General features: G+C 44.7%; 2 protein-coding genes across 7 annotated transcripts; both read right to left on the bottom strand.

The window, feature by feature from the left end:
• Positions 1 to 486: 486 nt before the first annotated feature.
• On the bottom strand, positions 487 to 5,085 carry LOC146275180 (pancreatic alpha-amylase-like). Of its 2 annotated transcripts, none has more exons than XM_084702722.1 (11): positions 4,892 to 5,085; positions 4,516 to 4,689; positions 4,247 to 4,393; positions 3,774 to 3,971; positions 3,373 to 3,603; positions 3,144 to 3,277; positions 2,820 to 2,942; positions 2,540 to 2,642; positions 2,254 to 2,375; positions 2,007 to 2,132; positions 487 to 1,825 (listed from the first exon to the last, which is right to left on the bottom strand). In XM_084702722.1, exons 1-11 carry the CDS (start codon positions 4,895 to 4,897, stop codon positions 1,636 to 1,638), a joined length of 1,554 nt encoding a protein of 517 aa, XP_084558848.1. In that variant the 5' UTR covers positions 4,898 to 5,085; the 3' UTR covers positions 487 to 1,635. The 2 variants fall into 2 exon arrangements, with proteins under 2 accessions (XP_084558848.1, XP_084558850.1); XM_084702724.1 differs by having other exon boundaries at positions 1,702 to 1,853.
• A 693-nt stretch (positions 5,086 to 5,778) lies between these two features.
• Positions 5,779 to 14,254, bottom strand: rnpc3 (RNA-binding region (RNP1, RRM) containing 3). Of its 5 annotated transcripts, none has more exons than XM_084703768.1 (16): positions 14,135 to 14,254; positions 13,566 to 13,728; positions 13,414 to 13,461; positions 13,191 to 13,300; positions 12,971 to 13,057; positions 11,606 to 11,717; positions 10,912 to 10,980; positions 10,519 to 10,655; positions 10,100 to 10,225; positions 9,589 to 9,743; positions 8,093 to 8,275; positions 7,311 to 7,405; positions 7,017 to 7,075; positions 6,725 to 6,857; positions 6,352 to 6,424; positions 5,779 to 5,869 (listed from the first exon to the last, which is right to left on the bottom strand). In XM_084703768.1, exons 1-15 carry the CDS (start codon positions 14,167 to 14,169, stop codon positions 6,356 to 6,358), a joined length of 1,581 nt encoding a protein of 526 aa, XP_084559894.1. In that variant the 5' UTR covers positions 14,170 to 14,254; the 3' UTR covers positions 5,779 to 5,869; positions 6,352 to 6,355. The 5 variants fall into 5 exon arrangements, with proteins under 5 accessions (XP_084559894.1, XP_084559890.1, XP_084559893.1 ...); XM_084703764.1 differs by having other exon boundaries at positions 13,566 to 13,757; positions 14,135 to 14,236; XM_084703767.1 differs by having other exon boundaries at positions 5,779 to 6,252; positions 8,093 to 8,272; positions 13,566 to 13,757; positions 14,135 to 14,236.
• Between the last annotated feature and the right edge of the window lie 12,752 nt (positions 14,255 to 27,006).

Below are 27,006 nucleotides of genomic sequence, written 5' to 3'. Positions count from 1 at the left end.
TGCTAATGTTACAACGGGGAATAAGCAAGGTTGCCACGGAGACGATGGGACGGAGATTTAATCCACGACCTCAGACAGGTGGGAGAGAGGGACGAGGTCCGTGTTGCCCCGGTGCGGTCTGGGTAGGAGCGCGTTGGTGATGCAGGGTGCGTTTCAGAGCAAGGCTTGTGAAAACATGGCTCAATGTAATGGGACGCTATCAAGACCGATCTCTGAACATGTGTAGTGTTCTAATATTTTGGCTTTGGTGGCATTGTGTGTACCGATCGAATGACAGGGTGTCTTTGAGGTGCGGTGTACTAGATATGCAAACCCATGTTGTAAGTGGGAGACCCCTAGAGACCGATGTCTTTGGTAGGCACTGGGTTATAGCATTAGCAGAATGTTCTTTGAGTAACAGCAGTCATCAACTGAACAGGTTCTGTCTGGAGTAAAACTGATGAGCGGAGTAGTACAGTAATCCTTTACTGAGACATTAAAAATCAATTATTAAAATGAATGACTTCACATCAGTTTTAATTGCTACTCATTCAGACAACTTCATGAAACTTTCAGGGTTCAAAAAAGTATGAAATATGCATTATGCATAGTCAAGCCATCACCGACTCCATTATGAATAAGCACACCTTGGAAATTGACACATTCCCTCGAAAAGAGTAAGACAGAGTGAGTACATGCGGTGAGTTTAGCGTTCCTCACACATCTGTGTAGACTGTCCTGCCTGGTCAGCTGGAAGGTTTGTTGGATTGCTTTAGAAGACTTTCAAATTGAATAGAGATCAATTCTATGAAACTTAATAGACTGTTATTTTATTCTATTTCTGCATTACCAAATTTACCATCTTGGTACCAATCGGTAATACCCAATAAAACACAAAACATACCCTTTACTTTCTATGTAAGTACCTAGTACTTAAGAGACTGTTAAAGGAAGGGTTACCCAATCCTTTTCATTACATGCGACCATGTTACAGTAGTCAGAAATAAAACATAATTAACGTAAATGTAAAGGTGTTTAACGTGCGAACATCTGATTCTGAGAAGCTTGAGGATGGTGGGGATGATAACAGCTGTTCCTTATTAACATACATAATACATCCACTAATGTATGTGGAGACACTTATTCAAAGAGACTGGTTTTATGTTATTCTGAACCCACTGAATATCAATAGAGACATACAGTACAGAACACATTATTACTGTATAACCATAGTGGATAATTAATCTGGAACAGTATGTGCATTGCCCCTACATACTGGGCAACTAAGCCACAGCACCCTAGCAGGGAACATTATGACAAATCTGTTGATTTATCTTAGTGCTTGTCTCTTGCATCAGGGCATTACTGCTCATCTCTGAATTATGCAGTCTTGTTATTCCATGGTGGTTGCGAGCCGTCACACTTTACTTACAAGGAATCCTTCGATAGTCTAAAGACGTTCAAGAGCAATTCACTATAACACAATTATTTGTACTCTGAAAATGTCACTTGCATTTAGAAATGACTAAATTTACATTTTAAAATGTAAGGTTCGGGTTAAGGGATACAGTAGTTAGTTTGATGTTTGCTCATTAGTTATCTGAGCATCTACAATCTAGAGTGAAAACTGGAGTGAAAACGCCAGTCGTTGTTAGATCATAACCTGGAGCCTGTGTGGATGGCTATGATTGGCTCACGGTCACAATGACTGATGTTGAAGAGGGCCCTTCCCTCTCCGTCCACTGTCACCTGTCTCCCAGAGCAACGGCACCCATCCTTCTCACCCGAGACGACATCACAGTAGGTTCCTTGCGGAAGGCCGGTGAACAGGATGACATCCAGTGGACTATAAATGATTGATAGGATTTGGAGGCCTTTAACAAAAATGTCGGAAGAGATTCCCCCCCCCCCTTTATGAAAATCATAGACATATGAACTCTTTTGCTCTAAGTAATGCCGCCTTGGTGATTTTGTTGTAGATCTGTATGTGGGTGAGTTCTGGGGCGTTTGATGTTACGAGTGCTCACCCATCATCGTTGTTGATCGCTATGAAGCCGTGGCCTCCTCGTCCAAAGGCTATCTGGTTGCTTCCGTTGTCCCACCAGTTTCTAAGGGGCTCCCCATCCACAACGTTACGAAACATCACCATGTTTCTGACGTGAGACGTGTGCATCCACAGCCGAAAAAAACGCATTTCAGATTAGGGTGACCTCTGTGTACATCGACGAGGTCAAAATGCTTCTCTGTGTGATGTGTACAGGTATGATCCATCACCTGATTGGTCGCCATCTGTGCTCACACACCCACCCGTCCCCACAGCTGCCGTCGGATTGGATGGGAACCGGTTTGGTGGAACCGTCAGGGAAACTGGGAGGACCCATCCAATCATTCTGGTCCTGACAGGAGCAGATCCGTCATTACAATGTCATTGCAATGTAATGATAAGGTGTTAATCACGTCATGAGAGGAATGTAATTACACAGGGATGAGGGCAGAGTGGATTGTAATGGCATGTCACACTTTAGGGTGAACCGTATACATGTGACCAGACCTCCAGTACCTTTCCATCTGCACTGCAGCAGCGATCCCACCTGTAGCTAGACATCACTCTGGCACGTCCGTAGGGATGAGCCAGCATAAACGCGGTGGCCATTTTGTACATTCTGAGGTGAACAAGCAAGCAAGGAAGGGCCATCCTCTCACAATTCCGCTTGTGAAAAGTATTTTAGGATCGATTTAAGCAGTAGTACAAACGCAAAACAGCATCTGAAACAGCTGTACGTATCCATGGCAAGGTATCAAGTCAGCGAACACAACTGTGGACAAAGAAGCTCCTCTACCTAGCTTCCCGGAAGGTGAGTATGGCGTCGCCCCCAGCGCCGTGCCCTCTCTGGTTGTCATGGTTATCCACAAACACCAGGGCTTCATCCGATGGCATCAGCCCACATTGTTCTCCCCACGCCCTGAGAGAACAGAACGGAACATCCTTCTCAACACAAAATCATTAGTTTAATATTGAACATTTTGCCACTCTGAAGGAAAAAGAAAAGGGACAAATAATGAGATAAGACCACATGGCCGTCCTTAGTTTTTTTCCTTTCATTCCAAAATCAGACGAATCAGAAATCAGCTTGACAACATGTGTCCGGCGTGGTGAGATTTACTTGAGGTCACACAGTTTTCCTCCATTCCATTTTCGGATAACGGAGCCGAGCTTGGCACCGTATTTGAACTCCGTAACCAGGCCCAGCCCAGAGTACTGGCTCGCAGTTACCGGCTCTCCGCCCAGATCGATCACCTGCAGAGCCAGTGCGTGGGTGCTGTTACGCCTTCCAGTGGTTTCCCCCACAGCATTTGCAAGAAATTCTAATCACACCCAAGAAGGGCCCTCACCTCTTGGTAAATGAGAGGCCGAGAGTCCACGGGAAACCATGTCGTGTTGAGGTTGTGGAGGCGTTCGTATATGGCCTTGAGGTCCTCCGGCCACATATGTTTACAAGCATCCACCCTAAACCCTGCGACCCCCATGTCCACCAGCTTGTTCAGGTAACCTGCTATCCTATCACGGACATGCTCTTTCTCCTGAGCAAGGTCAAGGAGCCCCACCAGACGACAGTTACGCACCTGTTAGGACGTCCGAGAAATACAGCTCATTGTTTAGGGCGGTATCTCTGCCGCTTAGTATTTGATGAGAAACTAATTCGTGCAGGGAGAGTGGAGCATGCATCATTCTCCATCTATGTCGAGCAGGTTTTTACAAGAGGTTATCTCTCATCTTTTTCTTCAAATGATACCTGATAAATGTCTTGGTAACTCTCAATATTTCCACTGCGGGTCGTGCATTTGTCATCGTTGAAGTGGGAAGAGGAGTAGGGCACAGATGGGAACTCCCGGGTGCCGGCGTTGAAGTATGAGCCGCAGGTCGAGCGCCCGCCCTCGCCCGCGCCAGACGCACACATGTGATTGATGACTACGTCGGCATAGATCTTCACCTGCAGGAGCGAATAAGATCACTGCAGCACTCATGACTACTGTGGTTATTGTAAATTCCTTTTTGATGCCGACCTACAAACAAAATATTTCCCATTTGAAACAGTATTTTCTTTTCGTAACATACTACACCAAGACACTACACTATTGAGAAAACTCAAACCCAAAACACATTGTGATGCATTACCGTAATTGACCAACTGTGAAGCTAATTGTTCAGTAGCCTTAACATTTAGTAGCACTCCCTGGGTTTGAAGTCAAAGGAGTGAAGGGTTACCCCGACATTGTTGCACCGGCAGACCATATCACGGAGCTCTTGCTCTGTTCCAGAGCGGGAGCACAGGTTGTAGCTGACAGGCTGGTACCTCTCCCACCATGGCCTCCAGGGGTTAGTCACTACCACATTCTCAGTCGTTGGAGAGATCTGGCAGAACACAAGAGAGATATTTGCAGACGATATCCGACTCAGATAATAAATACGTCAACGTATTTTGGCCTGACGTTACAGCATGCTTTTTCTGAAGATCTGCATTACCAAATACTTACTTGCACGCCATCGAATCCATTGGGGGCTAGGTATCGCTCGCATTCCTCAGCAATGTCATTCCAGCGCCACTCAAATAAATGAACTATAGTGGAGCTGCCCGATTTAGTGTGGAAGTGATAATGAGGCAGGCTCAAGCCAAAACCGAGAGCAATAAGGCACAACTTAGTTTTTACCTGGTGGCATTAAAAACACAGTCGTTCACAATGAGCGGTCACTGCATAAATAATTAAATATCCAAAAACATAACTGAGTTTATTAGATTCTTGGAATGGCCCATGGATAGGCCGGTAGGGTTTAATAACAGTTTTCTTCTTCCTGACACGCAGACTCGAGCTTGTCTGCCAACTAATAAAAACAGTGTTTGGTGTGACTCACATTCATGTTCGGCAAACTTTCAAATCCATGTAAACCCAGTGAGAAACGCACTTCGTTGAAGGAATAGCCCGTCTGATTCGATCAATTTCCCCATAAAAGACCAACGGAGCCTCCCACTTTTCTCAAATAGAGTCCCGAAAACAGTATTTGAGTCTGGGATATGTTCATCAGCATGATGCTAATGCTAACATTACTAGAACAGCAAAACACTAACCTTTGCCCCTGTACAACTAGCATTATGGGAAATCTGGTATGTAGACCAACACTCTTAATAGAAACATTTAGGCTTTATCAAAACAAGTTGTGTATACCTCTCAAACCTCACAAGTATCAGTACACAAAATAAATTGTCACATTGTAAGTAAATATTTAATGGCAGCAGTGGAATGGTTAAAAAAAAGAATCCTCTATGTATTGTCCTTTATCGAATAACCATACAACATCTAGTCCTGAGTCTAGACAGGTAGGGTACAGCTAAGCCATTTCAGTGTCTGGTATTTCCCACAGACAGCTGTTAGTTTGAGTGTTTGTTTGCTCCAAGTTCTCAGGATTTTCACTGTGTTAACACCAACATCTGATACAGCGCTGTGGAAAGCCAGTAGCCTACATCTCAGACTGCACTCTTGTTCTGCATATTTATTTTCCTCTCTTCCCTTCTTGAAGTTTAGAGTTTTTGCACGCTTGCATCTTACTTCTTAGGGTTACCTTCACTAAAGGGGTTTTTAATTAAGTGTAGGCCTATGCAAAACTAAGGCTGCTTAGTGAAGACACTGTGGGCCTTCATTATATTAGCATGTAAATATTTTTGTTTAGTATGTCAACAACACTGGAAACAGACAGACAATGTATTACATTAGGTATTGTACAAGAAAAAGAGGAGACGTTCCTGAATTGAACCAAATATGTATTTATTTAAAAAATTTAACAAAACAAAAAAAATCTCCATACAGTCTTCAGTTTAGTGTCAGCGATCGTCACCTGTGGTTACGAATCAGACGAGAAGATCATGTAGAGCTGTTTGCTTCACAGATATTTCACAAAAATATCCTAGTTTCAAAGCAACACTTAGATGTCAGGGGAGCAGGATATTCAAAAAGAAGTAAAACCTGCATCCTGTGTAATATATGCAAGACTGAGCACATTTACTAAACGGTGTGAGATCCCGTATGTGACAGAGCTAAGAGCTGTTGAGACAGATGTGCAATCTGCTTACTGGCATTCTAACTCAAATGAGATGTTAAATGTTTTCAGTGTGAGGCTGGGTTCATGGAAATCACAGTTCTTTTAAAAGGATATATCGCAATAAGGATACAAACGATTCTGCTGGGCCACAATATCAGGGCGCAACTTGACACCAATATCTTAAACAAACGATAATACGTTTTACATTAGTTTGACATCAGACCGTCCATTTTACGAATGGCTACATGTCAATGGAATCCTTCTTTGCATTTCCTCACCTGCTCAGCGTCGCTTCTGTCCCTTCTTGGGGTCGGGGGCGTCTGGTTTGGGTCTGGCAGACCTGGCAAACTGCTGTGGGTACAGGGTCAAGGTCTGGAACGACTCCTTCATAAACACAGTGACCGTTCCACACACACAGATCAGGCCTTGCGCCCATGTCAAAAGTGGTCGGGTCACGATGGTTGTGTGGCAGTTTTAGACGTCAGGCTACGAATCCCTTTCTGCATAGTATTACATTAACGTCGCTCTCCACTACAGAACAAGGGACTCAAACCATAGAGTAAAGCAGCCACCTTTCGCCTGTAAAGCAAGCGTGTTGTCATTCGGGGACTCCTTTCTGTCCTCGCGTGCATTTGTGGGTCGAAAGGATACCACGACGAGGGGCTTGTCGTACAGGACGTACCCGTTGGTGTCCCTCAGGGCTCTCTCGGCGCTCCTCTCGCTGGGGAGCCCCACGAAGGCTTGCCCTTTCATGCGGCCCTCCTTCATCAGCACAATGTCAAACCTGGGGACGGAGAGCAGATCGGGGGAGGCGTCAGTATCCCGGCTGACCCCCCCCCCACGTCCAGGGTGACGAGCGGCTGGTGTGTTCATGCTGCACTCGCGTCGGGCCGTGTGGCTGGCTCTCCACCGAGGAGAAGGGATAGAGGCGGGGACTACGTACATGTTTCTCTCTGCTTCTGAGGAGAGGTCAATGTATCTTCCATAGATGAACTTCAGGTCCTAGGAAATAATATTAAAGAGAATGCAAATCTGAAATCCTGTTTTTATTAAAAAATATTATTTCAGAGTTTGGGTTACAATAACATGAGCCAATGAAATTAAATATAACTGGAGGGATAAAATAGTTATTGAGAATTTGGTGTACAATTGAACCGTAACCCCCCAAATAAAAGGTTTGTATTGTAAATTAAATTAAATGAACTGGAAACCAAATACTGTCATATCAAAGACTTACTTTCTCCTCAACTTGCTTTCCTATGTTCTTCACGTATAGTCTGCAGGTCGGCTCTCCAGGTTCATAATTTTTAAACACAGACATCCTTTTTATCTCTGTAAAAAAAAAAAAAAAAAAAGAAGTAGAAAAAAAAAAAACATCACACACCAAGTTTCACTTCAAAAACCAGCTACAAAAGGGATCACAGAGGTGCCCCTACCAAAATGATGGCAATTCAAACTTTATTTCAACTTGGTGGTAACGATTGAGTCACTTTCAAACTCGTCTGATGATTTAACAGTAGGCATGCACCGGTACAAAAATTACTGGACGATCCCGCTAGTTATATCATAATCGGCAAATATCGATGTTTGACCTTTCTGTAACTTTCTACCCTGTCATAAATTCAATAAAGATGTTGCTTCTGATGAGGCTTTTAATTAAAATGTATTTATTGTATTTCTTCACATATTTCAATAAGCCTCATACCCCTGCAGGCCGATTAATTGGTGCATCTCTAACAGCTGATTAAGATTTAATAATTTATCTCAAAGTTGAATGACCTTCTTTTTGATCCCTACCAAGTACACTGAACCCATTTACCTTTGGAAATAACTAATTGAATCATAAATTCATGCGTTTAAAAAAAGGTATGAACACAAACCTAACTCAGCAAAAGATAGATGATCGGTTGGCCCTCACAGAAGGTAACGCGTGCCTGTTTGTTTGACTGTGCGTTCTGTGTGTGAACCCCAGGAAGAAGATCAACAACAACAAAAAGCCATCTCCATGGGTGGCCTTACCGTCTCTCGACAGACGTCCCCTCTCCAGATCCTTCCTGGAGATGACGTCAGAAGGCAGGTCCTCGTCTTCCTCGCTGTCCTCCTGCCCCCGGGGAGAGGCCTGGGTGGTGGGGTAGATCTTCCCGAAGCCCTCCCCTGGGTCCTCCTGCCCTGCTCCTGGAGCCTCTTTCTCACCAGGCTCTGCTGGGACACACACCACCACCATCAGAATCATGGAGGTTGAGGAGAGGAAAGCAAATATCCACAGAGACAGAGAGAGAGATGTAGGTGACTCATGCAAGTTCAGAGAACTAACAATGACTGGTTCTTCACCTGGATGCACGCCCATTCTCCTGTCCCACACGGAATAAATCGTATGTTATACAAGGTACACAGACGTGAGGCAACTAAGATTTGTACTATAGAAGTTATTAACTGGAGCAGAATTCTGAATTTTCACCGGCAGGTAAAATGCAGTTGGAATTGAAATCGTAGATTTCTCTCTCGAATACACACAGGGCCCTGTAGATGGAATTACCAGGCGCAGCCAGCCTATACAAATCCTGTGGAAAACTTGTCACCCACAGATAGAGCGTCTGGTGTGTGTGTGTGTGTGTATGTACATGTGCACTGAAGCAGAAAGCCAGTGCTGGTTCTGATAAAGGTGTCGGCGTAGAACTAGATCCCTCGTATCCTGCCCCTTATCGCCCCCATGCCTCCCCAGTTCATTTAAATGATTTGTTTATCAGTTCCTCAAAAAAAAACACGAATAAGACTAATCCACAACTTCCTCCCTGTCCCAGTTTGTCTCCATGTGCTTTAGGAAATCTCCCGCGTTTGACTTTGAGATCTGTTTTATTTCTCCGGGTTTATACGGGAGAGAATTCCTGGAAAGAGAAGAGTGCCGAGGAGGGAGATAAGGCCAGCGGGGGATGGAGAGGAGGACAGGAGTTGTGCACAGATGGCATTTCCCCCCACAGATAATAGCAAGGCACCTTCATGCTTCTATAATGTGCGTTTCGGATGGAAACACTGTTCTGTCTCGGACGCAGCAGCGCTTGGACGACTGTGACGTAAAAAAAAAAAAAGGGTCCCATTCGCAATCACGTTTAAATGGTTGATTGTATCCAGGAGCTAATGACACCCCTTTACCTCCTCCTCCCAGTCCATTTTGCTGTGGAGGGCCATTTCAACTGGAACACTGCCAAGATTCCACATCTAACTGAGGCAGATCACCTTGTTTGAACTTTTAAATGTAGTTGACTTTTTTCTATTATAAATTGAGTCTAGTAACTCAATTGAAAGTGAACAACCTTTTTAAGAATTCTTTTTTAGAGAAATGTCTCATTGTACTTACAGCCAAATGTACTTGTTTAAAGAGTAAGCAAGCTCATAACTAGAATTTTTGCACTCATCTCTGACAGGGTGTTTTTGCAGTGTGTTGGTGACCAGGATTTTGGTACCGAGTGCTGGGAACCCAGGATGACTACTAGTGAAGAGGGACCACCGGACTCTACCTTCATTCTCATCTTCAGACTCCGCCTCTTGGGTATGGGCTCCGCCTTCCAACATGGCGGCCGTGTCCGTGGCGATGTGGAACTCGATCTTCTTGGGGCCGCATGGCTGCGGCTGCTCGAACACGTCGGAGGGCTGCAGGGCCGGGCCAGAGGAGCTGGAGGAACAGGCAACAACGCTGTTACTCTGGGACCAGCACGGGGGTGTCATCAACAGGGGTTCTGAGGGAGCTGGGAGATTTCCCAGATCGCTAGGTAACAGAGTCACAAAGCACTGAGGTGTGGGGTATTTATAGTACCCACACTCCTGTTTGGGGCCTGATCTGTTTCAGTGTATCTAGGGTACAGCGTCTGCACTCTCAACGATGCATTGATTTTATTTGTTACTGTCCTGAGCCTTCCTTTGTTTATTTTTATTTTTTTTCCCCCCCAACTTATCCTTGGCCTATAAACATACTTATTTTCAGCAAATCACTTTTCTTTAGAGAGCCGACGTGCATGAACAACTAGGTACCTCTGAGAGTCTGGCTTTGGTACGAAGAGAAGGTCCTTCAGTTTGGGTTTCTTTCTCTTGGAAGACACTTTGGCTCTCAGGGGCCTCTTGCATGCCTGGTTAACCAGCCCCATCAGCCGGATAATTCTGGAAATAGCACAATAGCAGCATGAACTGTTTAATCAGCCCAGAGATTCACACACAGAAAAGACAAAAACAACTGTTGCTACACTGAATACCACATCGCGGTAAACCCCTTAAATCAATAGCAGGACATGACTTTGATGTACAATAAAATGATCTTCTACACAGATCTGTGACCCTAAGACAATAATCAGAATGTAGACAAGCAATGAATTGCTTGATAAAAAAGTGCCATAAGTTTGATTTGATACAAGCTTAGATTTGATGGGTTCATTGCCGTGGTGGTGAACGCTCACCTCTCCTTATCCTCATCGTCGCTCTCGTACTCCGAGCCCTCCCCACTGGACTGGTCCACGTCGCCCTCCGGTAAGGGGGGGTAGAGGGGGGGGAAGGGGGGAGGCATGGGGATGGAGGGAGCGACAGGAAACTCGACCTGGGAGAGCAGGGAGGAGTTACAGTCGCACAGGGAGGAGTTACAGTCGCACAGGGAGGAGTTACACTCACACAGGGAGGAGTTACACTCACACAGGGAGGAGTTACACTCTCACAGGGAGGAGTTACACTGTCACAGGGAGGAGTTACACTGTCACAGGCGTGCCACTGTGCTGGGTAGGAATCTGGGTCAGAGTCACATGAGCAGAGAAAACGCTTTGTCGGCGCGGTCGTGGAATACGATCCCGTGTACTTACCATGGGGGGTCTGGGCGTGACCGGGCCAAAGGGACATGGCAGGTTCATCTTGTTCATTAAATGAAGAACCTGCGAAAGTGGTCGAATCAAAACCAAGACACACCTGTTTTGCAATGGGGACTTATTCAGTGGACTGGTTCAAAACAATGCTACTGAGCTAAGCCCTGGTGGCAGGGTGAATCTCTTCTTCGGTTGGACACAGGAGTCAACTAAGCTAAGGGTAAAAAGGATGGCGGTCACAGTTTCTTCTGAAGCGCACTAGCGCCCCCAACAGTCCATTGGTGGAAGCAGCATGGATACAATGGCGGCCTCCCACCAGGGGAATGTTAAATCCATAACTCATACCGCCCACTTACCGTTTATTATGAATACTTACTCTCCCAAATTGAAATTTACTGTGCATATATGTCTGCCGTTTGATCTTGGAGGACTTGGATGCAATTCAAAAACCAGATCCTTTTTGTCAGATTTAGCCTGCTAGCCTTGCACGCTAAATCTGAGACTACAATTCACTCCAATCAGAGCATGTCTGTTTACAGGACAATTGATCTACTCAGAATGATACAGAAATATCTATCAAACCAAAAACAATATTGCAGAAATAAATATGTTGCTTCAACCCCCGACATGAACAAATACATAAAACAACATAAAAAGATGATGTAGCAATTTTCTCTTTGCAGAATGTACTCACCTGAAAGTAAAACTTCGGCACGCTCAGAAGAGCATGCGTTATGTTTGCTAAAGTTCCATTTGATGGCGGAGGATATAAATATTTTAGACTGGGATTTGCTTGAAATTTCAACCTGGGAGGAGACGCAGGGGGAAAAATGGAGTATTAGTTACATGAGAAAAGTCTTGGGCGCCTACAAACATTCACCAACACATAAATACATACTGATAAACAGAAAATGTCAAAATAATGAGGACACATACATATGTATGTGGGCAACTGCGATTTTGAGATTTCCCCCTCAAAAACAAAAAACATAAATAAGATAAACACCAGTTTGCCTGCCAGATACATATTTGATATTGAGTGCAGACACTCAATATCACACACTACCTAGTCAGGGTCACTGAGAGAGGGAAGGTGGCTAAGTTTCTATTTTCAGGTGATTTCTGTCTGCCCAGGCCTGCTAGGACCAGGCTGGTCGACATCCAGATTAGGCACTTTAGGGACACATAACTAGCACTTGTGTTGATCCTTATGTGTTACTGTATTGTGTACTAGAGTTTTTAAAAGGTTGTTGCTGTATATTCTGTCATTTGTTCCTGTATATTGTTGTCATTGTATAGTGTTCCTGTATCGCATCGTTATTTGTTACTGTCTAGTGCGTCACCCGTGTTCAATTTTTTTGTTTTCGTATGTGCAACCCTGTGTGTTTGTATTGGTCATTTTGTCTGGACTTCAATGACGCACAATTTCCCCTTGGGCTGACTGAAGTACTGGCCTCCCACCCACACATGGAGCAAGGCTAAGCACGCTGCCTCGGCGAGCAAGTGCCGCACGACAGCGGTGTTGTGGTTTGTTTGGAAGCGGAGGAAACACAGCCGAGCATTGCCGACCTGCTCTCCTCTCCTTTCGTTCAGCAGCAACCTTGCACACGGTCTATTCAGGAATAAGTAGAATACCAACACTCGCTTTTTTGTAAAGAACCCGGTACATTCCGTTTCTTCATCCTTCCATTAAGCAACTCAACAGACACGACTCCAGCCAATCGGCCATGCAGCCAGCCAGCGATGAGGAGCGTCTCCCATCACAGGCCACCTGGAGCCAGAGACGGGCGGGGGCCGGCAACCTGTCAGGTCTGGGCCAGTTCCCTGGCCCTGGCCTTCTAATTGGACTGGAGCCTGGTGACAGCTCAGTCCTCAGGCAGGGCTTCGTCACCCTCCAGGCTACACACACACACACACACACACACACACGGGAGGCCACCACCACTTTGGGATAATGGGGGTGTGTATGTGTGTGTGTGTGTGTGTGTGTGTGTGTGTGTGTGTGTGTGTTGGTGAGTGACCCAGTGACAGACACAGATAGAGAGAACACAGTGCTTACCCAAGGCTGGGCGAGATGCCTGTCTCTATTACTGGGATACTTGTTTTTTTCTCTTGTTTCTTCTTGTCATCTTTGCCTTCTTTTACACTGGAGGAACAGGGAGCACGCTGGCTGCATTATTCATGGACGCATACACATACTGTATACATGTGTGTGGGTGTGTGTACACAAATATGTACATTTCATGTTAAGACCACTAAATGTTGATCGTCTTTCTCACCTGTTAGAGACTGGTGGGTCTTTCAGCACCGTCACGTGCTGGTGGTCTTCAGCGAACTCTGCCACCAGAGTGTGGTTGAGCACCTGCAACTGGTGAAGCCTTCGAAGAGCCTGAAAGACATACACGTACTTGAGTACGGTACCACTCCATGAACAAAAACTACAAACACAAAAAACCTACAGTGAAGTGACCTTAAAAGTTTTGACGTAACGCGACGCGTTACCTTGGCTGCTGACCGCTCACTTCCGAAGGTTGCAAAAGCTGTGTGTTTCTGAAGGGAAACAATGTAGGCGTGTTACATGGGCTAGTGATGTATTGTTGCTGACAGCATTTATAAAATAGGCCGTCGACACCAAACATCCGGGTTGGACCTACCAGTACTCCTTTATCTGATAAGACTCTGACGGACACAGCTCCAAAGTATTTCAGGATATCCACCTTCTCTTCTCGAGTCAGGTCAGCAGGTAAGTGACGAATTATAAGGGTTTTACTCTTCTTTGTATTAACAGACTCATCGTCATCCTTGTCTGCCATCATGCTTTGGGGAAATTGCAATGTGTAACAGACCTTTAGGCAGGGAGAGTAAGACATGTAAAGAAAATACTAAAGACTACTTAATGATCTATGGAGGTACGATTAAGGTGGACCAGTTGTGTCTGTTCAAGTCACTATTACACATTAACATAATATTAAACGTTAGTCAAACAAGCGCAAGCATCAAAATCAAAATGAGCAAGCTAGCATTATAAACCAGCGGGCTAACGTCTGATTAGCATCCTAGTTAGATGGCTACACATAGCTAGTGCTAGTTTTGTGCTAGCGATAGCGCTTCCGAGCTAACAATGCTAGCTACCCTTTAATAGTACATTATGTATAGCAAAGGTGCTAGATACTTAATGATCTACCCGTTATAAATAAAATACCCTTTAGAGTTTTTTGCATACCCGATCGCTGGTTCCTCCTTTTTCGAAATAAGCATGGCGATGGCTTCCGTTCAAAACAATTGATAATTGGATCCTCATAAATTTGACCGCCTACAAAGTACACAGTCATTGGGTCAAAATACTGTCGATCAGGAAATCTTTCATGTTGTACCACTGTCATTCTACCAATAGAGGTCACCATATTCGAAAAAATAACGCTACCGTCTCAAGAAATATAAATTACATACAAGAAAAGTAATGTATAGCCTTGGCTTTGTGTATGCTTTAAACTTAAACTAAAATTAGCTATGCTCAGATTTATTACTGTACACCCCCACCACACACACTCAGACTCCATGAGTCAAGCCTTTTAGCACGACTCATTTTCCTCATTATTCTGGGCCTAACCAGGCAACAGACTCTTGAGCCACACTTGCAAATTCAGAATTATTAGTTTAATTATTTCCTGACTGGTATTCGCGTTAAACAAAATATATATATATATATATATATATATTTTTTTTTATATATATATATCACATGTATTTTATAAATACAACATACAACAAATTGCACAGAGTGATACAGAGAAATCATATATCTACATGCTTATAAAGAGAACATTCAAAAATTGACTATGTACAGAGAACTGCGCCCCAAAATCTCCACTGGGTTCTCAATGAGCCTCCAAATTCCTGCTCAAATTAAGTCTTTTCTTTGAGGACAACGCAAGGCATTCCTCTCAGGGGACACAATGCCCCCATTCAGCCTGGCTGGCTCTGAAATTTCACAGGTGAGGGGAGGAACGATAGTCATTTGATCCCATCCTACCAGGCTCTGAGCCCAGGCAGGGAGAGTTGACGTAGAGTGAGGAGGTTGGGGTGGGGTGAGAGAAAGGGGGGTGGGGGTGAGGATGAGGGGAGGACAGAGACAGAGACAGAGGGGAGAGGGGAGAGGGGAGAGGAAGAGCAAGAAAGAGAATGAGAAAGAGGAAGCAATAAAATATAGGAAGAAATGTATAAAACATCTAGAGGTCTCGTGGACAGGAGAAAAACATATCTGTGGGAGAGAAAGAGAGAGGATCTGAGGAGGGAAAAAGAAAGCGGCAAAAAGAAAAGCAAGAAAAAGGAACTGATAGAGTGAATTTGAGGGATGAAGAGAGTGGAAGGGACAGGGCCCCGGGCCTTCTAGAAAAAACCTGAGAGCTGTATCTCAGTCCTCAGGGTTTCCATTTGCCACACAATTGAACCACATGAATGTACACTTGAAATGCAGAAAAGGCTTTCATTTTCCATTGTGTGTCGTCCTCTTGGGTCTTGGGGATAGCAGGGACACTGTGACCCAGCCTCAGGAAGACTCTTCATCCTGGCCCAAGATGGAGATGTTTGCCTGTAACAAACATCCATTTGAGAGTGCAAGGACAAGGAATCACACTAATAGCCCTGGCTGCAGTAAAAGTGTGTGGTTGGATCAACAACACGAGCAGGGATCCACATTCCACTTGAAGTAATTTATAGGACAGCTCTAGAACCAGACTGTCCCTGCTCGAAGCAAGACCACGTATCTTAAACATTCACTGTCCGACACGTCTGGTCCGTCCTAGATCCAGCTCAACTGTTTCTGGATCTTTCTCCTGATATGAGCTGATGTTATACAGTATATGTATATTTGTGTGTAAATGCCTCTAACCAAGAACTTGCCCTTGATAACTTTACATTACAACAACAGTACAATTACCATGGCGATCTATAATAAGGCGTGGAAAATGTTTACGTAGGCTTCACATCGCTACACTTCATTCGACTATTCCTGAGACAGAGAGCCATACACTTGGAAGATGATACTTGTACAATGACCTGTAGTTTCTCCCCTGAGGTAGAGTTCTTGTGGAAATCCTCTAAGAGGTCACCATACCATCTACCTGGGCTTCTGTCCTGGCTACCTCCTCTCTCACGCCCTCACTGGCCCTGGAGGGAACACCAGGACCAGCCAGACAGTAAACCCAGGTAACCTTCATCCTCTCTGGCTTTAAATGGTCTCTTTCATGCAGAGGCTCTGAATAGGCCACCATGGCCTCAGAGGTAGGGGCCAGTGTGTTTAGAACGGCCTTTATGGAAACCACAGTCCCAGTCCAGAATGCATTGTCCTTTCATTAGCCAAGGAAGTGTCGAGAGTGTCGGTTTCCTTGGAGATTCGGCTAACTCACAGACAGTCAGGGATTGTTGGATTGTTGTTTTAACACGATGAGGTCTTTTTTTTTCTCAGGATTTTGAATGATTCCGCTTTCAGTCGCGACCGTAAACGTATCCCTCTTTCCTTTTCACTTCCGCTCTCACTCTGTGTGTGTGTGTGCGCGCTTGATTGAGTGTGTTTGTGAGTGAGCGTGTGTCTGTGAGTCTCTGTATGTCGGGTCTGTGTGTGTGTGTGTGTTTGATATAGAACTTCTCTCAGATTGGTGTGGAATGCTGGTGCGTTGTGAGCTAGACTCGCATACCATGACTCCGCTCTCTCCTCTCTGCCATCGGAAGACCTGGCTTTTCAAAACAGTCCTGGAAACGGTTTGAGAAACACTGAATGCTTATTTACAGATGACGGCGTGTCAACACGCTGACAGACAAGGCTTTCAATAGCATTTATGGCCTTGGGTAGTGTGGCTCACCTTACCTCTTTAAACAGACAACCTGGTGTGGACCATTTTAGCATTTCCTCACGGAGCAAAAGGACGCTGAAAGTGGGAGACTGAGGACAAGTTTGTGTTGCAAATCAGTCTCTGCTGACGGTCTAAACATCTGGTCCTCCTGTATGGGGGCTGGTCACTCAAGTAACAACAAATATCAACAGGATCGCCTTTCTCCCTGAGAGACGACAGATTTCACTGTCTGTTTAGCATGAACGTGAACTAAGCACAACAGACTGACCCATACTGCCATGCAGTTTATACTTAGGTTGACGTTTGTTACCATTTGTAACCAGTAAAGGTACATTTGGTGTCTAAACATTCACTGGCAATGTCCAACCTACATACCATTCTATAGGTACTATACTTAAAAAATGAGTATATATTGATGCTGTTTCTGCGATCACACCCAAGATGTAATTGCATGTTATTATACAGGAAATGACACAATACCCACCTCCAGTATACTTTTGATGGTTTCGTTTTTGTCCACCCATTTGCTCTTTGTCCGTATTGCTGGGAGGAAAGGGGGCATGGACATGTGATTTTAATTGTTCAATTCTCCACTCCTCTACCCAATGTCTGGGCTAATGTATTCAGCGCCATTTTGGGGAATTTGGGGAACGCTGCCTGGAGACCTGAACACAGGTCTGGGCCCTGGAGGGAGGTTGAGTCCATCCTTAGGATACACAAAATATCACTCACTGTCAACGTTGTTTAAATGGGAAAGGGCGAAAGGACTCAAGAAAGGACGAAAACACATCTCGAGTACAATAAAAACCCAGTGACCATTGCGTTGGGAAGGAGTCTCCATGGGGTCTTAAATGGAGCTAAATGGCCATGACTAGTTGAGGAGATGCACTGCAAGGCGTACAGCAGGTGGGTCGTACTCAGAGGCAAATACACGTTCTACACCTGATAGGCTGGTCAGTTTCTGAAGGCAGAAGAGACCCAGACATGTTCAAAGGATCTAGCTGTTTCTGAGTTTTAGAAGGAGGATGTTCAACAAAACCTTTTTTCCAGCTGAGTATATGCTTGGCAATGCTTAGAATCTCTAAGAAGCTATTTAAGTAGGACTGGAAGCCTTCCCGCTTAGGTTGGGTGTTTGCTTTCCCTGGGTCCTAAAAGAAAGCGGTGTCCTTATCTTTTACACATTAAAACAACATGTGAAGTATGGACTTCGTAATACCTCTTCATGGTGTGCCTCAACTTCTGCCCTAAAATGATTGAAAAGTTAAAAAAAAAAAAAAAAACGTGTGGGACTTGGGTGAACGAAGTGTACAGATTCTTTATTTTTTGGGAGAAGACTGCAACTCAACACGTTCGCTCCAAAAACCCTTTCATAACGTTAGCTAGTCGGCACTCACATTTCTTCAGAGAGACCGTAACATATATTCACCCTCGCAGCTGGTCTATTTCAGCTCTGGGATCCTTCATTAGGTTTTGGCTCAGTTCTTCCTTTCCCTACATTCACCCTCCTTTCTGTGTTTGATGTTCGGTTTCTCTACCTCGCCCCAATCCACCATTTCAGCCTGACTGCCCTCTCCCAACTACTAATTACCCCTCTCTGGTGCCAAGCACCTCCTCTGGTGCGAGTGGACCCCATGGTGAATGGAGCCGCACATCTGGACCACAGTTTAGCCTTGAACCTTCAAACATGAAGTATACGCTAATGTGTATTTGAGCCCTGAAACATCCCCGATGTGTTTAGTCTCAGTGTGAGTCTGTAAACCTCTTCCAGGCCCAACCACCTGGCTACCTCTAACCCTCTCAAACCATCCCAGGCTATCGCTGATCCGGTGAAAGCACCAGGCTATCACTGATCCGGTGAAAGCACCAGGCTATCACTGATCCGGTGAAAGCACCAGGCTATCCCCAACCGTCTCAAACCACCTGGCTAACCCTCATGATGTCATGTGTCAGTGTGCCGAATTTGACGGCCCCAGAACCAGAGCACTGCACTCAGGTAGAGGGTTCAGCTCGCTAACTGACTCCAGGCCAGTCTCCAGCCTGCAGAATGTTCCACAATGCCTGCTAATCAAGAACGTGCAGTGGATCGCTCGTAGCACAGTCTATTGTCTGACACTTGTCAGGTTCCACGAGCTACATGCTGGAGGCCCAGGTTTTTTGACATGATTCATTTACACAATAACTAACTCTCATGTATCTCATGGAATTGAGATGACTACCGCTCCTCAACAAACACACACACACACACACACACACACACATACACTATATACACTATGGTTCTGGTGTTGAAATCTGATGAGTGTTATGCTTTATTAAGTTGGAGTTCTGAGGTGGTGACAGATGATATATTTCTGTGTCAGTTTGCCATTCTCTCCAGGGGCCGGAGAAAGGGATGTTTTTGCAGGTTGCTTTGCTCTCTAATATAATCCATCTTGTAACATTAACATCCTTGTTGTTTTGCGAACATTGCAGGCTATGCTCTAGTTTAGATCAGATGATTGGAGAAACAGAAAGAAACTTAACGTCTAAAGTCTGCTTTTTATAGTGTGTCTGTACGTTCACAGTACGTAGGCAGATAATCATTTAGACATTACATTTTCAAATCATTTCATGATATCAATTTAGAGCCATCTGGTCATTTTGTCAGTCTACTGTAAGCATCATGGTACTGGACATACTGTTTAGCATGAGCTTGTCTTAGAAGGTTGAGTGAAAGTGGTCATGTTGAGAGCTGTCCTCGTCTGGAATGTGTGAGCACGCAGAACAAACGTTCAAAATAACTATCAGTCACTTTCCATTAACTTCTGATGGATTACCCTGCAATGTGCTGGAGTCTCTGAGGTGGGACTCCACACCACTTGCAGTTTTATTTCATGGAAGTGCGCATGGACATAACAAGAGCAATATCAAATGCATGGTGGATCTTGTTGCTGACATCAGCACATCAGGGTGGAAACCATTGCCATGTCAAGACGTATGCGTTTGTACATTTTTATTAATTTTGCAGAGGCTTTCAACCAGAGTGTATGCATGAAGCACAGCGAATAATCAAAAACCAGAAGTGCGTATGACTGTATTTCACAGGTTAGTAAAAACCAAAATAATAATGCTGGTGCCCTGGTCTTCAACACAGCATGCTGGACAAGCAGATATTTTTTTTTATATCCCATCACAATTGCACCTGCAGGAGAGAAGGTTTACTTTTGTAAATAATCATTTTCCATTTTTTCCACCCCTATGGTTTTTGGCAGTACACTCAATCGCCACTGGCCGCAAGTGGAAGTTAGCCCGAGGGTAATATGAGATGCCATTGGTTCCAACATGACAGAGCAGGTTGGAGCGAGGCAGAGACAAGCAGACCAATGCTGGAGGTGAGAGGTATGACTTAACTTGAGTTGGCACCCTGACCCCTGTGTGTCTCACACGGGCAGAAAGGTCAAAGGTCAAATGGCGCAGCTGCACAACAGCAGAGAAAGGGTGATATCCTATCCTTGTTTAAAGCGCGGTGTGAACGGTGAGCTTGCAAGCGCAAACACCCACCCTCCAAGTGGAAACTCCACCAAGGGATTTCTAATTTAAAGTTCTGGTGGCCTGCAATTATGGACAACAATGTTTAAACAAGATGGTGTTTTCTGAAACCACAATTGGAGCTGGCATGTTATCACTGTGTAGATCGGTTGAGTTTTGTAATGTTATAGCTGGGAAAAGATTTCATGATGCTCCTCTGGGGGAGTCACACTGTTCCCTTTGTGGAAAGTTCTAGATCTGTCTGGTAGCTCAGAATACAACAGCCTAACACAACTGAATTTAATTTAATTTTAAATAAATTACAATAAATAACCTAATTGTTCAGTAAAATTACATTTTGCTAAAACAGGAAAGTAGCCATCAATTAATTCCCAAATACCCAGAGGTATTAAAAAAAATATATATATATATATATATATATATATATATATATATATATATATATTATCCAGAGCTGTCTCTATAAGCTCCAACCACAGCAGAGAAGGATTATCTTGAGGTCATCTCAACATGTTGTGGTATGTGTACGCCTACTGTTTCAAGAGGCCCAGCACACTGACAGTGTACCTTTCTGTGACAGGAAAGAACAGAGAATAATGTTCTGTCTCTGCAGTGGATCCACCTCTTATGACACGCTGAACAAGACGCTCAATGCACTCGGTCTGAGTGGATTAGTTCAATAAACCCACCGGTTCTCCTGGGAGTCTAGCGAGACGTGTCACTAAACCCCACAAGGACACGCGATCAAGTCTCTCGTTTAGGTATTTTCCGATTATACAGATAACTCAGGAGAGGAAAGATTTCCCTCCAGAGGGAACGCTGCTCAACCTTCAGAACGTCTGGAGAACAAATTCACTGATCTGAATTCTGACACCATCACGGAATTTCACAGGTATAATGTTTGGTATCCCCGAGTTACGTTGAGGCCTCACTTATCGTACTTATCTCGTTGCGTGTGAAACCGATTTTCTCCCTCCCTGTAGGTTCACCTTTTGAACAGAGCACTAGTTTTTTTTTAACAGCTACGTCTGGGTGAATGTCACTCATTACAGTTCATCATGTGTATGTGGCAGGGTGAGATATGAGAAGGACAGTACAAGGAGTTCATTGTAGACCCATGTCAAGGGGCTGCATTCATGGTTGGGGCCTTGCATGGTTGGAAGAAAAATCGGTGATTTGTTGCGAGGGCCAAACAAGTGAAGTCAGGGAAGACGCCCCTTTCAACCTGTCCCTTGGTATCCCTGTATCGCCACATATCGAGTGTGAGTCTCTGCGTGTGAATTAGAATCAGAATGATCACACCTGAACAAACCGCTTTTTACCTGAATTTTTGTTTAACACATTCAAAATCAACGGATACTAATCAAACACGTAATCAACCGCAAGCCGAGTAACTGTGTGTGTGGTTATCGTTACCGATTGCAAACTCCATCAGCCTTTCTACAGAGCTAAGGAGGGGCTCAGTGAATGGGAATGTGTGTTCACATTGCATGCTGGATCAGGACCCTCCCACTACAGTGGGTGGAATCAAACGCTTCCTCAGTGGCAACACTGAGCAGTTCAGAGCTGGAGCGCACCTCCCCCTGTCCTTCCCTCTCCGCCGACTGGATCCACCGACGGCTGTTTGCTCACACAACACGGCTTCGGTTCCAAATCAAAGCAGCTGGTCAGGAGTGCCACACGACAGAGATTCCACCCGACGGGCCGTTCACCTTCCCACTGTAACTCCTCTGTGCCGCGGACGTCAATGTTCGCCATTTATAAATGACGCGGCGGTGGCACCCAAGTGCAGCCCCACTGAATTGAGGCATGTGAAAGTACAGTGCGTGGGTCTCTACCGGGCGCACCCCGGTAAATACACACGCCATCGCAGCATGTCTGCCTCACACCTCAACTAAACTGTCTTCCTCACATCCTATCATTTGGATTCACCTCACCTAGAGCACATCGCTCGGTGCGCTCATAAAACAGCTCGTGTAGATATTCATACTGAAGCTGGTATTCCAGTGCCGCCCCATCGGCACAATGCATGCTGGGACAGGACAGTGGGGAGCTCAGTCGGCCAGAAAGAACGAGAGGGAGGGGGAGAGAGAGAGAGACCGAGGGAGAGAGACCGAGGGAGGGAGAGAGATAGAGAGAGACTGAGGGAGAGAGAGAGAGCGAGAGAGAGAGGCTGAGGGAGAGAGAGAGGCTGAGGGAGAGAGATATGTGGCAGAGAGAGAGAGAGAGAGAGAGAGAGAGAGAGAGAGAGAGAGAGAGAGAGATAGAGACACTGAGGGAGAGAGAAAGGGAGAGAAGAAGAGAGAGGCTGAGGGAGAGAAATGAAAGGAGCCCTGTTGGAAGAATGCTATCCTATCACCTTCTAAGCAAACCAAGAAGATCCTGCTCAGGGTTTGAATACAGTACTGTATGTGGCAAATAGCCAACAAGCCACTGACTTCTTCATACTTTCTGGACACAGCATAGAGCAGGCTTATTTTGGGACGCATTTAGAATCACTACGTGACAGACAATAAACAAAACCCTCTAATACGGTAATTAGTAAGAAAAACAGTTGAAGGCCACAGATGGAGTTTGGATGTGAGGGGCTGGACAGAATGAAAACATTGTTTTTCTCCACAGTATCAGAGAAAGAATTACAGCTAACACACATAAATTATTACTCAAGCTGAATGATATCCAGTGGGGTTTGTTTTTTTGTTTTCTTAAGCCTCTTCTGAAAAGCTGTCAGGGATGGCGAGTGATATAATTCCGTGAGCGCCGGCACTCCCAGATGGCCCATGTCCTGGGTGGTCCTCGCCTGTTTACCAAGGAAGTTGTTCAAATAAATACTTGGAGACAAGCATGCCTTCATCAGCTGGGATGTTTCCAGGTCTACAGTCAAGCTGCGTCAATGGTTTCTTCCTCCAAACACCTTCATATTATACCCATTCACGTTTGACACACACAAGATGTGTGTCCGTGTGTTTGAAGTGTATATGTAAGCATCAGCTTTGTTCATGTCGTTTTTCAATATCTCAGATGTGAACCAATAACTGTGTTGCCATCCCATTGCTCGTGGGGTGCCAGGTTGCATTACTTTTCTCCCCCCAGGTTGTGCCTGGTCACTCACAAGCACCACAGCGGTTCAGCCAGACCCTCTGCCACCACTTCCAGAACATTTGAGATTTGCTCCAATTCTGACCATTTTAATATCCAGACTAAAGACATTCATGTTCCCCATTGCTTTCGGCTACACAGCATTAGACCTTGCAGTTTGAATTTTGCTCCTTCATTTGAATGCTTACACTCTCACTCTTTCCTTCTACAACTCGGAAGGCTTTTTACGTATCATTTTCTAAATACTGTTTTATTGTCAAATATAATTTTTTTGGGAAGCACATGTGTGAAATGGGCCCTATATATAAAGTGCCCTGCCTTGCCTCACCCTTTACAGGGGCCATGGTGAATAGAGCTGTCCATGCCCTGACAGGAGGCCTGCTACTTTGTGATGGTCTCACTTGACCAATCCCACCGCCCAGTCAAACACTTGGCCAGCTTCCTCCTCCATGGATCTTCAATTCAATGACTATCTCATGTCCTATCTCTGCCCTATGTTTACCATGTTTGTAACTGTTGTCTATCATATGAAGATATATTTACTGTATTGCATATTACTGTGTCTGCGTGTGTGTACTGTGTTTATAATGTGCCATGCACGTCCCTATGTGGCCCTTCCACAAACACACACACACAAAGTTTCTGCACAGTGCGCATGACAAATTTGGCACAATTCGACTCAACTGACTTTAATGTTTCTTCGCAGCCCCGACACCCTGAGTGGATCCCACGTGGTCAACAGCCAGCCAGCCATCTGGGATCGTTTTGAGATTACCTCCACACGCAGCATACCAGCACACTGCCTTTCCATAACCCTCCAGCCCCACCTCGACCCCCCCCTCTTCCCTCCCATTTCACTGTAAACCCCCCTTTCATGAAAGCGGGGATGACTCGCACCAATTACTGCAACTAGGGTGTCAGGTGGCTGAGGGGTTAGGGAATTGGGCTAGAATCCGAAGGTTGCTGGTTCAATTCCCGGCCGTGCAAATTGACGTTGTGTCCTTGGGCAAGGCACTTCACCTCTTCTTGTCTCAGGGGAATGTCCCTGTACTTACTGTAAGTCACTCTGCATAAGAGTGTCTGCTAAATGACTCAATGTAAATAAATGTAAACTTCCACACACAAACACTCTACCCTGACGGACTAACCTTTTAACCTTGCATCTAAAGTAGCAGCCATCTTGGCTTCTGTGTGTGTGTCTCAACTGCTCTTAGTAGGTACTGTTTTAGCTGGGTCCCTCACCTCCCCAACTGCATATTTCTCTTCAGGCTCATTTCAGTTCCCGCCCTAACCAGGTGGTGCAAGCTGGTGGATATACCTAAAGCTCTGCTCCCATTGGCTGAGAGCGGATGAACTTGGTAGGTGATTCCTTTGAAACCAGAGAGGGAAATTGAGAAGGTACTTAAACTGTCTCTAAAATGATCACCCTTATTTCTAGCGGAGAGGCGGTGTTAAAACAACATCAACTTCACTTGAACTCATCCCGTTTCAGTTATTGGGCAAAATTATTCACTTAGGATTCCTCTGTTTGCTCTTTTGAACTTTATGCTCTTCTAAACTTTTATAGGGGAGAGCTTCTTTTTACAGGCCTGAAGGACCTGCTCACAAGAGGCAACACTATCTCCCTCCAAAACAGGTTGACTCATCAAATACCTTGGCTGCATTGTCTTTGACTAAATAAGGATCCAGAGATCCTTTCATTTGATTAATCTCAAAAAGCGTCCTGTGAATTTCAAGATCATCTTCACAGAAAAGGATCCAAGGCGAAACTCGAGTGTTTTCCCCCTTCATTAGGTGATGTGACATGGACAAGGATGTCTAAAAAAACGGCAAACTCTTCAGAAAACAGGAAGATAACAGACGTGTAAGTTTTTCAGGCATGTTATCTGGAAGACTCACCGGGCTCCCAAACAAAACCTCCAGCTTCCAAACATCACTTTCCTGTAACTACAGTACACCCAGACTGTCAAGACAGTATTTACACTCCCAATAGAGAGCAGTATACTGCCTTGGAGAGAGAAGCCAGGGTATTGTTATGTGGTGAATCCATGCCAGTTGATGCCCCTAAGCCACGGTACGATCAGACAGAGGGACATTCCTGTCTGCAGAGCAGGCAGTGTGTGTCTTAGAGGCGGTCTAGCCTCTCTTCCCTGCTTGTAGCCGGCCGCCTGTCTCCTCAACAGACAGGCTCTGCATCACATTAGCAGACATCTGCAGTCCAGTCCAGGCTGGGTACTGAGACCACACCTCTGGTGAGAGAGGGTCTCCATCGCACTGCTGTTCCTTGGAGTACGGTGGAGGAAAAAAAAAAGATTTGATTTGACGTGATCGTGGAAAAAGATTTGTGGTTGACATTTGTAAACCACCATACACTCCATCAAATATGCATGTGTATAGGGTATTTCCTTGTATGTGTTCATGTACAAATTCATCGTTCATACAGTGCATGGAATCATGTGTGGCGTTTGAGAGACAACCAGTGAGAGTGAAGAGAAGGGAGTTCCCTTTCCTAGGGTTCATTCCGACCAGGAGTAGAAGGTAGTGAAAGAGCTCTTTATGCTCCTGGGGCTTGTGTGTTTAAGAACTGGCACACAGAGGCTGGTGGCTAGCTTGAGTGTGCCTGTGAAAAGTGCTTCTCTTACGATACCACAACAGGTCAAACTCACATGCGTTGAATAAAAGGGCTGTTTTCATCTTAATGAGCTAATGTTGCATAACCATAACATGATGCCCCAAGTGGCAAACTTCACAAATAAATCGTCACAAATCAATTTATTTTAAATGAGTTAGCTACTTGAGGATAATTAAAGATGTACTGTATATTGCTCTGCTTCTAGAAATACAATTGTTTAAAATGATTCCATTTATGTTTCTATTTATCACCAGCCTGGACCTACACCAATGGCTCATCAAATCACCTCTCAGCCTTCTTAAAACCTTAATAGGGAGAGTGATGATGATTCATCGTCTTACCTCTGCTTTTGAGGATCTTCAAAAATCAGATTTACCTCTGCAGAGTCTAAAGGTGAACCAATAAATGATCCTGAATGATGGTTGGGTCATGGTTGGCTTACCTTTCAATACATGGAAAAGGTTGCTTTCGTCCTTCCCTGTTCTCTTGCTGGTGATATATATATACACTTGTGAAGTAAATACAGTTAATAGTATTTGTTTGAGCATTAATGTAGGACACAAACATTTTCACCAGGGTAGAATTTTCAAAACGTAATGTCAAAATGTCAATAAAATGTAACCAGGGTTAACCACATTCTAACGCAAACATGACAGATGTACATACAACTTGGATCACAATAACTACTTTGAAGCTAAACTTAAACCAACTATGTAACTATACAGTCCAAAGTCCAGTATACTATGTATACAAGAGAAAGAAGAAACATAAAGCATGTTGAGTATAAAGATAAATTGTTGATATTGAGTGAATGTTTCTTTATTTGAACTGAGGCCATTATTTCTCTCCATCTCTGCTTTCAATGTTTATGTTAAAGAACATTTAAATATATACAGACTTCAGAGAGACGAGACAAAGTTAAATGTTTTTCTGTGGTAAGTTTGGTCTGCAAGGCTACTTGAGAACAGACTGTAGGTGGCCTCA

Source organism: Hypomesus nipponensis, chromosome 8, assembly GCF_054491055.1.
Source record: "Hypomesus nipponensis isolate SF chromosome 8, ASM5449105v1, whole genome shotgun sequence".
Lineage (NCBI taxonomy): Eukaryota > Metazoa > Chordata > Actinopteri > Osmeriformes > Osmeridae > Hypomesus > Hypomesus nipponensis.
The sequence above is the reverse complement of the archived record's forward strand: the minus strand, read 5'-3'. Positions and strand labels throughout refer to the sequence as shown.

What these genes read in the sequence shown, in the direction of transcription:
- LOC146275180 (XM_084702722.1), bottom strand. An exon ending in GCCGGTGCAACAATGTCGGG is followed by an intron (nt 3,972 to 4,246) that starts GTAACCCTTCAC and finishes TCGCTCCTGCAG; the next exon opens with GTGAAGATCTATGCCGACGT. An exon ending in GGAAAACTGTGTGACCTCAA is followed by an intron (nt 2,943 to 3,143) that starts GTAAATCTCACC and finishes CTGTTCTCTCAG; the next exon opens with GGCGTGGGGAGAACAATGTG.
- rnpc3 (XM_084703764.1), bottom strand. Translation starts at nt 14,212, where the DNA reads ATGAGGATCCAATTATCAATTGTTTTGAACGGAAGCCATCGCCATGCT. An exon ending in GGCATCTCGCCCAGCCTTGG is followed by an intron (nt 11,718 to 12,970) that starts GTAAGCACTGTG and finishes GTCTCCTCCCAG; the next exon opens with GTTGAAATTTCAAGCAAATC. An exon ending in TGCCGAAGTTTTACTTTCAG is followed by an intron (nt 10,981 to 11,605) that starts GTGAGTACATTC and finishes CCACTTTCGCAG; the next exon opens with GTTCTTCATTTAATGAACAA.